The 13,836-nt window shown below is 47.5% G+C and overlaps 1 protein-coding gene across 1 annotated transcript in view; it reads right to left on the bottom strand.

Annotated features, from left to right (window-relative positions):
* Window positions 1-3,036: 3,036 nt before the first annotated feature.
* The window catches only part of PLCB2 (phospholipase C beta 2), a 104,810-nt gene continuing 94,010 nt past the window's right edge, over window positions 3,037-13,836 (bottom strand). The window contains exon 32 of the mRNA XM_083165932.1: window positions 3,037-3,868. Within this exon, the coding sequence (XP_083022058.1) occupies window positions 3,440-3,868 (429 nt within the window). The 3' untranslated portion in view covers window positions 3,037-3,439. The remainder of the gene's footprint in view (window positions 3,869-13,836) is intronic.

Genomic DNA, 13,836 nt, shown 5'->3' with positions numbered 1-13,836 from the left:
ATATTAATTATTTTCAGGGCTGTTACCTCTCCCCCAGACTCCTGTACTTACTCAAATGCGCTGCAGAGTGGGAGATTTTGGATTACATATGGAAACCCCCCAGTAAAAATCCTGAGTTTGCCACTAACTCTTATTGCCATTTTAAATGTAAACATAACCCATGTTCTCAGTATGTTCTTTTTACAAAACCTTTATTACAAAACTCTTTGCAGTGACGTCGGACATAGGGGGAGAACATTGAATGATTTCTTGTCCCTAAGGAAATCTCAACTGACTTTTATTTTGTTTGGTGTCTGACAAGGACGGGGCGGGCGCTGACATCCTGTGTCGTCAGACGCCCCTCCCCAGCAGTTATCTGCCCATCTGTGTTCCCAGGGCAACTCCCAGTGTTTTCCCTGTTCCTGCCGCCGTCCTTTCCCGGCCCGGCGAATGTGTAACTCGCCAAAGCCGTTCAATGCCGGGGTCTGCAAATGTGCAAATACACACTTGTGCATGCACAGACCCCCCCACCACCTTCGGATGTAGGCCGAATTCGCCCCGTTCCAATTGGCGTTGAATCACCCCATAGTACACATTTAGTTACTTTAAAAGGTGTCGGTTTTGTAACCTCTTTCTTCTAGAACCCTTCCACGTGTGTGCGTGACGCTGCTCGTCTGCGCAGTATATGGTTGATGAGTTACTTGTATACTGTATGGTAGAACAATGTTTATGGGAAGGTGTTTGAGAGAAGCCTATTTGTGTGTGTGGTTGCGTCAGATGGGATCACCTGGAGGGTTGGTCCATACCTGTGTTAGCTTCCCTTAGGCATGTTTCGCACTTCAGTGAGTAATGGAAAAAGTACAGTAAGAGAATGTGTCTGGGGATTTCAGCCGTCCTGAGATAGTTACGTGATTACTACGTTCAGCAATCAAACAAGTCTTAATAGAGACATATCTGTAATGCAAACAACTTTCCAAATATGAGGCACATAATGTGGTTCTGTATTCTGTTTTCTATGTATGTTTGGACTGCGGATCATCCAAGTGAAGATGAGACCCTTAGGACAGTGATGGCTAACCTTGACACTCAAGCTGTTGTTAAACTACACACCCCAGCACTCCCTGCTACAGTTTTACTATTTGGCCATGCTAAAACTGATGCAGGGCATGCTGGGATGTGTAGTTCAACAACAGCTGGAGTGTCAAGGTTAACCATCACTGCCCTAAGAGGTACATTTACTACAGGTCGATCTTAATTGTGTGTTTTATCGATTAAAAAAAAAAGAAATCTGCAATTAAGTTTATTTATTTATTAAAGTTCTCAATTTTATCTCTTGCAATTAGGCCTCCTGTATTACTATTGCTGAATCCTAAAGTGTAGTTCCGCATGGAGGCAGGCACGCTACCACAATTGTTGGGCTACCCTTCTAGGTCGTACTACAGTTTTAGTGTCCCTTATCCGGGTATCTGTTACCCAAATTATTCTGAAAACCATACCTTCCGGATTTCTTATTTTTTTTTTTGGGGGGGGGGGGGGTGTTAAAAAAGGTTACTGAGGACATCTGTGACTGGCAACTGGCACTACTGGAGACATGGTATGTAACTGGCACAACTGGGCACATCTGTAACTGGTACTACTGGGGACATGATATGTAACTGGCACTACTGGGGACATGATATGTAACTGGCACTACTGGGGACATCTGTAACTGGCACTACTGGGGACATGATATGTAACTGGCACTACTGTGGACATGATATGTTACTGGCACTACTGGGGAAATCTGGAACTGGAACTACTGGAGACATGATATGTAACTGGCACTACTGGGGACATGATATGTAACTGGCACTACTGTGGACATGATATGTTACTGGCACTACTGGGGACATCTGTAACTGGAACTACTGGAGACATGATATGTAACTGGCACTACTGGGGAAATTATATGTAACTGGCACTACTGGAGACATGATATGTAACTGGCACTACTGGGGATATCTGTAACTGGAACTACTGGAGACATGATATGTAACTGGCACTACTGGGGACATGATATGTAACTGGCACTACTGGAGACATGATATGTAACTGGCACTACTGGAGACATGATATGTAACTGGCACTACTGGGGATATCTGTAACTGGCACTACTGGGGACATGATATGTAACTCGCACTACTGGGGACATCTGTAACTCACACTACTGGGGACATGATATGTAACTCGCACTACTGGGGACATGATATGTAACTCGCACTACTGGGGACATCTGTAACTCACACTACTGGGGACATGATATGTAACTCGCACTACTGGGGACATGATGTGTAACTGGCACTACTGGAGACATGATATGTAACTGGCACTACTGGGGATATCTGTAACTGGCACTACTGGGGACATGATATGTAACTGGCACTACTGGGGACATGATATGTAACTGGCACTACTAGGGACATCTGTAACTCGCACTACTGGGGACATGATATGTAACTCGCACTACTGGGGACATGATATGTAACTCGCACTACTGGGGACATCTGTAACTCACACTACTGGGGACATGATATGTAACTCGCACTACTGGGGACATCTGTAACTGGCACTATATTCCCATATGCACATGCACCGGCACGCCGCGCCCCACACCCGTACACTTGGGTCCGTGCGCACAGCGAACACCCTGTTTGCCGTGGCCGCAAACACCTGCGTATGCACATGCGCAGAAATGACCCTGTGCACGCGCATAGGCCCACCATCGGAGCCACTACGAATATTCTGGTCCGTGCGAATAAGGCCCACAGTGTATACAGGCACCAGACACAACTTCATGTTATCTAGTCTGTGAACATACGCAGCCTACCGAACAGTTTTGACCCAAAGTACAGCAAATATGTCCCTCGATGACCACAGCAAAGAAGCATATCTGCCTACTAGGAGGCTGATACCACCCCCCAACCCCCAATTTAGGAAATATTGGATGTATTATGTGAATAAGATGAAAACGTTCTGTAGCAAGAACACAGGAAGAGATACACATTAAAGGAACCGGTATCAATGCACTTAAAATATGTATGGGTCAAATTTATTATAAAAATCATCCAGAAACCAGAGCGGTCTGTATCACGTTAGGCTTGTGTGTGTGTGTGTGTTTAGCACGCCTACTAAACTGAATCCAATGTTTGTTCCCGGTTTGCAAGTGCACACGGCATATCACCAACGTCTACAGTTAAATATAAAGATTCCCCCACCTCCTACATATATATATATATATATATATTACGTTTCTATAAAATACCAAACTTAAATAATTTAGACTTCAGTTTTTCTTTGTCCAATTGCATGTGAAAAGGCCACCTTGAAGGACCATACCATAGTCCATAAAGTTATTGCCAAATGTACATATCGTACACGTCTTCAAGATCTTTTCTGGAGCTTTTTCATAACCATACGAAGATTAACGTAGCGATATCTCTTCTAATGGAATTTCTCCCTCTGTACCTTTCTTTCCCTCTTCAGGTGACTCTACAGCTGGAATGTTGCTTGGGGTTGTGTCCTTTGTAGATGTCTCTGTCGTTAAAGGATCCTGTGACGTGGACTCACCAGCAAGGTCGTTTGGTAGAGACTCATCAACCAGTTCTTTTGCAGATGAGTTGTCCTGTGTCCATGACACTACTCCTGCTTGGCTGTTTCCAGGAGAAGCTTCTACTTTGTCATGTCTTGCAAAAAGTAATTCCCATCTCTTTGTACAGTTCAACGGATCCTTTTTAAGCTTTGTGGCCTCTGTGGGAAACCAGGGAGCCATACAATCATGCACCAAGTCCGGTATTTCCAGCTCCATGCTCTGTATCTTTCCTTGGTATTCTTGCTGCAGATCTTTAAGGGTCTGTTAAGGAGATACAAAATTGGAACATGCTGATTTTTTAGATCTACACAAAGGATAGACTATAACAATCCCCTTAGACCAGTGATTTCCAACCACTGTGCCGTGGTACACTAGTGCGCCTTCAGCTGTTCTCAAGTGTACGCCCAGATCTAGAGATGCCCAAACCAATTTACAGCCAGCACCAGTTCAACTGTTATTTACTGGTCTCTTCTTTTCATGTAAAGGGCCAATGTATTTTATTTTTGTTACCTGTGGGGACCAGTGTGATTGTTTTTTTATGTGAGGACCAATAGGTTTGTTTTCTTTCCTGTGGGGGCCAATGTGTTTTGCCCTGTGGGGATCTCATGATGTGCCTTGGCTATTTTAAAATCTTATTTAGTGTGCCGCAAGGTAAAAAGGTTGAAAATCACTGCCCAAGACTGTGACTACATCATCCACTAGTGGTGATAGTTTTATTATTAAATTTTGGAATTTGGCATGGTTGATTGTGAAATGCAATATGAAGTGTGTGCTGAACTATAATAATTACCCCAGGGTTGCATACCCTTCCGGAATGGCTGGGAGGGTCCCGGAAATTGGGTCCCCCTCCCGCCCCCCCCTCCGGAAAGAAGGGCAACCCTCCTGCAAGGCGCCCGGGCTCCCACGACCCCCCCCCCCCTACGCTGCCACCCGCGACCCACACTCGGCAGGGGGGTCCGCGGGTCAAATGACGCGAATCGCACAGTTTTAGCCAGAATGTAGGCCAGCCACAATGTAGGTAAGTATGAATTACCCCATTCAAGATAAATAAATGTGGAGTGGAGTTGTTCCCATCACAGAAACAATTTTGATATTTGGTAGAAGTGGAGGTAACTTTACCAGGGAAGGTGGTGCTGATGCCGCTTACCGGCCTGAGGAGAAGCACCTGGGTGTTCAAAGCCAGCCAGCCAGAACAACGGAAGCGTACAGCACAGCGTACACCACTCCCGCGGCCAGCTTTAAATACGTCATAGCCGGCAGCAGCCATATTGAGTATGGGCAGGACGGATGCCACGGCCACTAAACACTGTAGTAGCATGGCCCACGGTCAAGCGAGGGGGAACATCGGAGGGAGGCGGCCAGGTCTGGACCGGCCCACCGGGAAATGGCCTGGTTTCCCGGTGGGCCAATACGCCCCTAAAGGCTGTAGCTAGATGCTTTCAACCAGTGCTTTTTGATTTTAGTTGCATGCACTGTTACACAGAGTAATTAGAAGATTAAAACTGAAATAGGCAGGAGATAAGGGTGTGGCTGAGAGATGTTTTATATTGTAGCCAGTGCCAATAGATGATGGTAGACACACCCAATGGGCGGTGTTAGACACACCCAATAGGTGCAGTGCACCCCTAATTAAATGTGCTGTGCACACCTATGGTGGTGAGCGAAACAAGCCCCCAAGAGGGCCCCCAAGAGTCCACTGCAGCTGAACTAAGAGAAAATAACCTACACCAACCTAAATTACAGACTTCCGCCCTCACTTCACCTCACATCCGGGTCCTTTCCGCGAAGGGAAAATAGCCACAACCATGACGGGAGGGGCTCTGTCTACCCTGCCTGTCCCGAACACATGTCACTATGTCATGGCATCATGTTCTGGAGCCATCAGGTGGAACGGGCCGTCCAGTAATTCTCAGTTCCAGTCCTGGTATTTGAAACCTCTTTCTATGGAGGCTGCCTGTCACTCCTCACCCATCACTGTACCTTTCAGCTGCTCACTTGCCGGAAAAATGCATTACAAGTTGGATGTTTGGTTTGTATGAGCCACTCCCACCACTGCATTCTGACACATAAGTGCATGTTCAACCCTACGTGCCAACGTTGCTGAGCGGTCCTCAAAATATCCGCTAAAACTGCCAGCGCCGGTCACGGCAACTGTTCTTTTATTATAAATACAAATACAGCCGAGGCAATTCATTAAAGTTTAGTTAAATATTTAGCGGATGTTTTGAGGATCGCTCACAGCAATGTTGGCACTCAAAGAGTTGATAAAAAAAGGGGTTATACTGTGGTATGATGTATTTGTTATACAATAGCAGTAATGATAGTCTGCGTCATTAAAAAGCATAAAGCGCTTGGAAGATGTGTTATAAATGTATCTACGGCACATGTTAGTTTTCGAGCCTTTCCCCAGTTTTCCCGTGTGAACAAGTCCGGAATGCTGGAGCAGTTGTCTCCACAATCAGAGGTTGTTCTATCTAATCTCTTGTGTTTCCCTGAAAGCCTGTAGCTCTCCCTCACTGTTATACTGTATCTGGTAAACTTATTGCATTTTGCAGGATATTCGTCTTTTTTAGCATCCTCCAAATGGAGCAAGGTGATACCACAGTCCCCACATTTCTGACCCGAACAGCAGCCCCCTTAGGATTCACTGAGCTCTGGTATAGGAAGCATTGTGGAGCTAGGCCTCGTATTGGGGTATCTACAGGGTTTGTATAAAAAAGGGATTTTTGTAAGAACTTACCGTTCGAATCCCTTTCTCTGATATGGTCCTGGTGACACAGCTCAACACTGGATGTAGGAGGGTCCGAAGGAGCCAGGCACCTATCCTAAAGCTTTAGAGGGTAGGCTCCTCCCCTACTGCATCCCTGGACTCTTCAGTTCATCTTTCAAAGCCACTGGAATACATTAACTCAGTACAAACGCCTGCACATATTATATGCACATTTTATAACAGAAAACTGTTAACTTTTAACCATTTTAACATGAACATCATGAAACTTCTGGCATACTTACTGAGCGTAAGGGAGGGATCGCTGTGTCACCAGGACCATATCAGAGAAAGGGATTCGAACGGTAAGTTCTTACAAAAATCCCTTTTTCTCTTTCAATGGTCCTGGTGACACAGCTCAACACTGGGACGTTCCAGAGCCGGTCCTTTGGGAGGGTACGCTCAGGTCTGCAGCTCTCAGCACTGCTCGCCCGAATGATGCGTCCTCCGACGCGAACTCATGGAATCTATAGAATTTGGCAAATGTGTGAACAGATGACCAAGTGGCAGCTCTGCAAACCTGCTCAGCTGTGGCCCCATGTCGAACCGCCCAAGAGGTGGCAACTGACCTGGTGGTATGCGCATTTATTTTGGCCGGTACTGGTCTACCCACTTTGGTGTATGCAAAGGCTATCACAGACCGCAACCACCTAGCAATAGTCTGCTTAGATGCAGGCCAACCAATCTTGTGTACGTCATACAATACCAACAAAGTGTCAGTCTTCCTGACACTCTTCACTCTGTCCACATATATGCGTAAGGCACGCACAACATCCAAAGTTCTCAACTTGTCCCTTTTCTTAGAACCCTCTGGGGGTTGAAACACAGGTAGAACTATCTCCTGATTTAAATGGAAGGTAGATACCACCTTCGGTAAAAACTGAGGCACTGTTCTTAAAACAGCCCTGTCATCATGAAAAATTAAGAAGGGAGGTTTACATGATAAAGCTCCCAATTCTGAAACTCTTTTAGCAGATGCTACTGCTAACAAAAACACTAGCTTCCACGTGAGAAACTTAAAGTCAGCCGACCTTAAAGGTTCAAAAGGTGCCTTTTGAAGGCATTCCAAAACCAGTGATAGATCCCAAGGTGCTACTGGTTGCTTGTATGGAGGTTTCAACCTGGATACTCCTTGTAAAAAGGTTTGAATTTCCGGCAAAATGGCTATCTTTTTCTGGAAATAGATGGACAAGGCCGAAATCTGCACCTTCAGTGACTGAAGGCTTAGGCCCGATGAAAAACCATCTTGTAAGAATTCCATCATTCTTGATAGCTTAAAATGAGATGTATGAGCCTTTCTTCTCTCACACCATCGAATGTAAGTCTTCCAGACTCTATAATAATTTGCCGAAGATACAGCTTTTCTGGCTTTTATCATAGTCTGTACTACTGCCTCAGAAAACCCTTTTCTTTTCAAAATGGTGGTTTCAATAGCCAGGCCGTCAAAATCAATCGATCTGAATCCAGGTGATTGAATGGGCCTTGTCTTAGAAGGTCTGGTCTCAGAGGTAGACGCCATGAGTCCACAGACAACCTCTGAAGCCTCGAGTACCAGGATCTCCTTGGCCAATCCGGGGCCACTAAGATCACTGGAACCTTCTGCCCCTGTATTTTCTTCAGAAGTCTCGGTAACATTGGTACTGGTGGGAATGCATAAAGGAGATCTCCCTGCCAGTGAATAGTCATGGCATCCACTGCCTCCGCTAGTGGATCCCTTGTTCTGGCATAGAACCTGGGCACTTGACGGTTGATCCTGGATGCCATCAGGTCCACATCCGGAGTTCCCCACATCGAAGTGATTTGGTGAAACACCTGAGGGTGTAAGCTCCATTCCCCTTCCTTGAGCTCCTCCCTGCTCAGGAAGTCGGCTTCTATATTCTCTATTCCTGGGATGAATATAGCCGATACAGCTGGAACATTCTGTTCCGCCCATAGGAAGATTCTGGACACCTCCCACATGGCCAATTTGCTGCGTGTACCTCCCTGGTGATTCAGATACGCCACAGCTGTGGCATTGTCGGTCTGAATCCTCAAAGGGAGGTTCTGTAACCTGTCTCCCGCCAAGGAAATGACTTTCCAGACAGCTCTCAGCTCCAAGATGTTGATTGGTAACGCTGATTCCTCTGCCGTCCACAGGCCCTGAAGCCTGAGATCCAGGACTATTGCCCCCCAGCCCCTGAGACTGGCGTCGGTAGTTACTATCAACCAGTCCCAGGTCTGTAATGACCGACCCCACTGAAGGGAATCTACTTCTGTCCACCATTTCAAGGATTCTCGGGTGTCCGAAGACAGCACTATCATCTCGGATTTCATGGTCAAAGTGTCTCCTGACCAAGCTGACAAAATGTTCCATTGGAACCTCCGAGAGTGGAACCTGGCAAATTGAAGCGTCTCGAATGACGCCACCATCTTCCCCAGGAGCTTGAGGCACCTCCATACTGAAATGCTCTGAGCCCTGAGAATCTCCTGGACTAGGGTGACCAGATCCCTGGCCTTTACCTCCGGGAGGAATACCCGATGAAGATGGGTGTCCAGTATGACTCCCAAGAATTGGAGCCTTTGTGACGGTACCAACTGAGATTTTTGCAAATTTAAAATCCAGCCGTGAGCCTGCAAAAAACTGATGGCCTCTGCCAAGTGACTCTGCAGCATGGCTGCTGACTCTGCTTTGAACAGGAGATCGTCCAAATAGGGTATTACTGTGATTCCCCTGAGCCTCAGCACCGCCGCCATTACTGACATTATCTTTGTGAATACCCTTGGCGCGGTTGCTAGCCCAAAGGGTAACGCCCGGAATTGTAAATGCAGGTCTCCTATGGCAAACCTCAACAAGGTCTGATGCTCCGGGTGTATAGGAACGTGCAAATATGCGTCCTGGACATCCATGGACGCCAAAAATTCTCCCTGGTCCAGACTCAGGAGTACTGACCGTAGAGACTCCATTTTGAAATGGTCTACCCATAAATGAACATTTAGAGACTTCAAATTTAGTATTGGTCTGAAAGACCCGTCTGGTTTGGGCACCAGGAACAGCGTGGAGTAAAAGCCTTTCTTCCACTCTGTCTTGGGGACTAGTGTCACCACCCCTTTTTCCAAAAGGGAGTGCGCTGCTCTCACAAGAGCTGTACGCAGCCGTGCCTCCTTTGGTAAGGATGTGGGAATGAACCTCTTCGGAGGTGGCCCTCTGAAAGGGATTTTGTAACCCTGTGTTATGATGTCTAGCACCCAGGCATCCTGGTCTAGAGAAGCCCAAGCGTCCCTGAATAGTGTGAGACGCCCGCCCACTTTTGTCACTGTCGGGCAAAGCCCCTGACAGTCATGCAGAGGGTTTATCCTCTCCTTTATTGGCAGGCTTCTTGTGAAAAGAGCCAAATTTTGACTTTTGTGTCTTGCCTCTAGAGGGCTGAAACCTTCCCCTGAAAGACTGTCCTCGAAAGGACGCACCACCTCTAGGGGAGGGCCGAAAGGACGGCTTAAAAGCAGAAAATCTGGATGTCTGCTTTGCTGAGGAGGCCGGCAGGAATGTACTTTTGCCGCCTGTGGCCTGTTTTATAATCTCCTCTAATTCGGTACCAAAGAGTACCTTTCCTTTGAAGGCTAATGTTTCCAGAGCCTTCTTGGACTCATTGTCTGCTTCCCAGGCTTTAAGCCAAAGCACTCTCCTGGCATTAATGGAGACTGTGGACACTCGGGTTGCCATTTTAATAGCTTCCTCCTCTGCTTCAACTGCATATTCTGCTGCTGCCTTAATCTTTTCTGCAAGCAGTAATGCACTCGGGTCAGCCTGCAGCATGGTGCATAATTCACCAGCCCACTCTATCATGGCCTTAGAAACCCAGGCTGAAGCAATAAGGGGTCGTAAGGTAAACCCCACCCCTTCAAAGATAGCCTTGAGGTTTCCCTCCAGCTTTTTATCCACAGAATCTTTAAAAGCTGCACCGCCCTGTACTGGTAATACAGTAGCCTTGGACAAACGTGCCACTGAAGCGTCCACAACTGGGACCCTTTCCCAGAGCTCCGCATGAGACTCTGGCATGGGGTACAGATTCAGGAATCGTTTTGGCATCTGAAGCCTCTTATCAGGAGTTTTCCAAGCCCCTTCTAACAATTCCTGTAACCCCTCATCTGAAGGAAAAGTAACAGCCTCCTTCCGCTGTCGCTTAAAAACACCTTTAACAGGAGTCTTATCCTCCACAGTCAGCTTTAAAGCCTGCTTCACAGCTACAATGAGATCCTCTATACCAGCAGCAGAGTTCTCTTCCAAATCATCACCCTGATCCCAGGGGATGTCAGTATACTCTCCTTCCTCTTCATCTACCACAGTAGTTAAAGCATAAGACCTTCTAGGGGTCCCTGCCACATTTTCATCCATTTTGTCCAGCATTTCACTGAACCTGTTAATCCCTTTTGCAGTATCCTGCATCACCTGGATAAGTGCAGGATCTGCCTGGGTAAGAGGCAAGGAGCCAGACGACTGCTGAGATGATGGCATAGGTCTCTGTGATTCTACCAGCCCATCACTCTGCCTGTCCAAAAGCTGCACCAAAGCGTTTACTGACCTGCCTAGGGCCCTGGCCCACGCAGGTTCCATATGCTCTGCCCTATGGGGATCACTGCCCATGGGTCTCACATCAGCGCAAGTAATACATAAGCCCCCCTTGGCCATCTGCTCAGGGACAAACTTTTGTGTGCAAACATTGCACGCGCTCAGTGCATTAAGGGCTCCCTCCCCCAAAACCACAGCCTGATGCTCAGACATGATGCAAGTGATAAATGTATATCTATCAGTATACACAGTGCAAACAATGTACAAGCGTTTATACAGAGGCAATGCACCCAATCACTTATCTGTCTGTTGGTTTCAACTGCGGGGAAGCGATGCCCAGGAAATCCAAGTCACTCTGCCAGGATCAGTAAGCCAGCTCAGCTCCGCTGCAAGCGTTCTGAAAGGCGCCAAAGTCAGAGTGAAGGAAGAGACCACAGGTCCCTGCTGCTGCGGGGTCCGTGACCTTTTGGCGCCAACCACCCCCAGCAAGCCGCTCCTTAGGTAGGATTTCCTAGTTCCAGTGTCTCCCCCTCAAATGGGGATCACTTGGAACATGCCTGTCACAACGCTGCTGTCCTCTCATCTAGGAGCTCAGCGTGTAAGCTCCGCATAAAATGGCCGCCGCCATCACGGAGCGCCTGTCCCCCATGATCCCCACCTAAACGTGGAGCCGGTTTCAGGGTACTCCGGAGCCCAGGCAGCCTTTTAGAAAAGGCTATAAGCGCTGCACAGGGGGACCAGACAGTGTCTCCCTTGTGCACAGTGAGCTGACAGGACGCGCTTCTGTCAGCTCCTGCTGCGCAAGCAGTGTGAGGATTCACTATGAGAATCCTCACACTGTGCCTACCTAGCTAGGGTGAAAGTTAATAAAACAATAAAAATCCCCTAACTACTCTAATTCTTCGGCTGCTCCTGCAGCCCTTTAGAATAGCACCCACTCCAGTGGGCACCTAACACGAACTGAAGAGTCCAGGGATGCAGTAGGGGAGGAGCCTACCCTCTAAAGCTTTAGGATAGGTGCCTGGCTCCTTCGGACCCTCCTACATCCAGTGTTGAGCTGTGTCACCAGGACCATTGAAAGAGAAAAGTAATGAGACCTATTTTTTTCTGACGCGACATCACAGCGCGCATGCTCCAGGCGGGTTCGATGGAGGGTGAAGTCAGCTTCAACACCCACCGAGCATCAGTCGCCTAAAAACTTCCGAGTGGTTCGTATCGTGGTTTTAGTGGACCCCTGTCCCTAGGCTGGGTTAAAGCTCAAAAATGCAACGTTCTATCGAACAGCGCTACGTCATTAAATTCTGTGGGGGATTCAGAAAATCGGCTATGGAGATGTTAGCCATGATTCAGAAAGTGTTTGGGAGTGAAAGCCTATCAAAAGCTGCTGTTTCATGACAATACACCAAGCCACACCAGCTTCGTAGTCAACGACTACCTGGCCCGTACCGGCATCGCAACGCTTCACTAGCCCCCCTACAGTCACGATCTGGCCCCAGCAGACTTTTTGCTGTTCCCCCAAGTGAAGACAGCCCTTAAAGGACACCGCTATGGAACCGTACCAGAGGTCAAAGTGTCTTTGACGTGCGGCTTGAAGGACGTTCTGGAAAAGGACTTCCAGGGCGCCTTCCAAGCGTGTACAACTCTTTGGCAGAAGTGGGTTGACACACAAGGGTCTTATTTTGAAGAATTATAATTGTTTGTAGCGATATCTTCAATAAAAAAAAAATCCTGAATGTGGTCTTATTACTTTATATACAAACCCTGTATATTGGGGGCAGAGTGTGTGGCCCACACTGCACACCCGCACCCATATAATTATACTTATCCTTCCAGAGTTCCACAGCAGACATAAGTCACCAGTAAAAAAAAAAAAAAGGGCCATTTTCATGGAGACCTGCACAGTAGACTCTGCAGGGAGTGGCTTTAAGGGTCAATAGTGTCTAGGTCGATGGTCAAAAACGACACCAAAAAGTTGACTTGCAGTAGGTTGACATTGACAAAGTGGTCGACATGGAAAAGGTCAACACATTAAGAAATCAACATATTTCAAGTTTTTTTTTGGTGTCAATGTCAATACTTTGGACCTAATTCAGGTCGGTTCGTTTGGACTCCTTCATGCAAGGGGTCCGATGGTGTGCGACTGCGCATGTGCCTATGCAGGGGCTGTGCAACCACAGCAAACAGATTGTTCATTGGTTGCACGCACCCAACATTTTGGGCGGTGGGCTGGGGTACTCGCCTATGGGAATGCCCAGCGTTCCACGGGCGTTCCCATGGAACCACCGGGTGATGTGGGTGCCGGGGGTGGGAAGCTGACATCACCAGAACCCGTGCGGAAGGGGGGGGGGGGTCTGGTGGACTCGCATCAACCAGATTAACCCCCTTTGAACCACCAATTAGTGTTGCGGGTACCCTCGCATGGATTCCTTTGCTTACCATGCTTCAGGCACTTTACCATTCCCAATCATAGTCCACATGGATGTTAAAGTATGAAAAGTTAAAAGGAAATCATGAAAAACTCATGTCGACCCTTTCATGTGTCAACGAATGTCATGTCCACATTTGCTTGTGTGAACCCTTTGTCAATTTCGACCTAGGCAACCTATATACTGTTGACTTAGCATGACAATGAGGGAGCGTAGAGTCGATATCCGATTGATAAGTCCCAGGGATGGTACTGTGTGACATCACTGGGAATACCACCTCAATGGCAGGACGAGGTTGTTACTTGGTATGGATGAGTCAGCAGCACAGGGAAGAGATACTGTAGATCAGTGATATGATCAGGGCCGGCGCTACCACTAGGCAGCTTTAGGCAATTGACTATGGGCGTTGGCCACTGGAGGGCGGCACCGAGTTGAGCTCTGTGGAAGCGGCAGGGAGCAGGAAAGAAACAACTATCCGTTAACCATCCCA

Source organism: Crinia signifera, chromosome 12 (genome assembly GCF_055691185.1).
Source record: "Crinia signifera chromosome 12, ASM5569118v1, whole genome shotgun sequence".
Taxonomy (NCBI): domain Eukaryota; kingdom Metazoa; phylum Chordata; class Amphibia; order Anura; family Myobatrachidae; genus Crinia; species Crinia signifera.
This window is presented reverse-complemented; position numbering and strand designations above follow the sequence as displayed.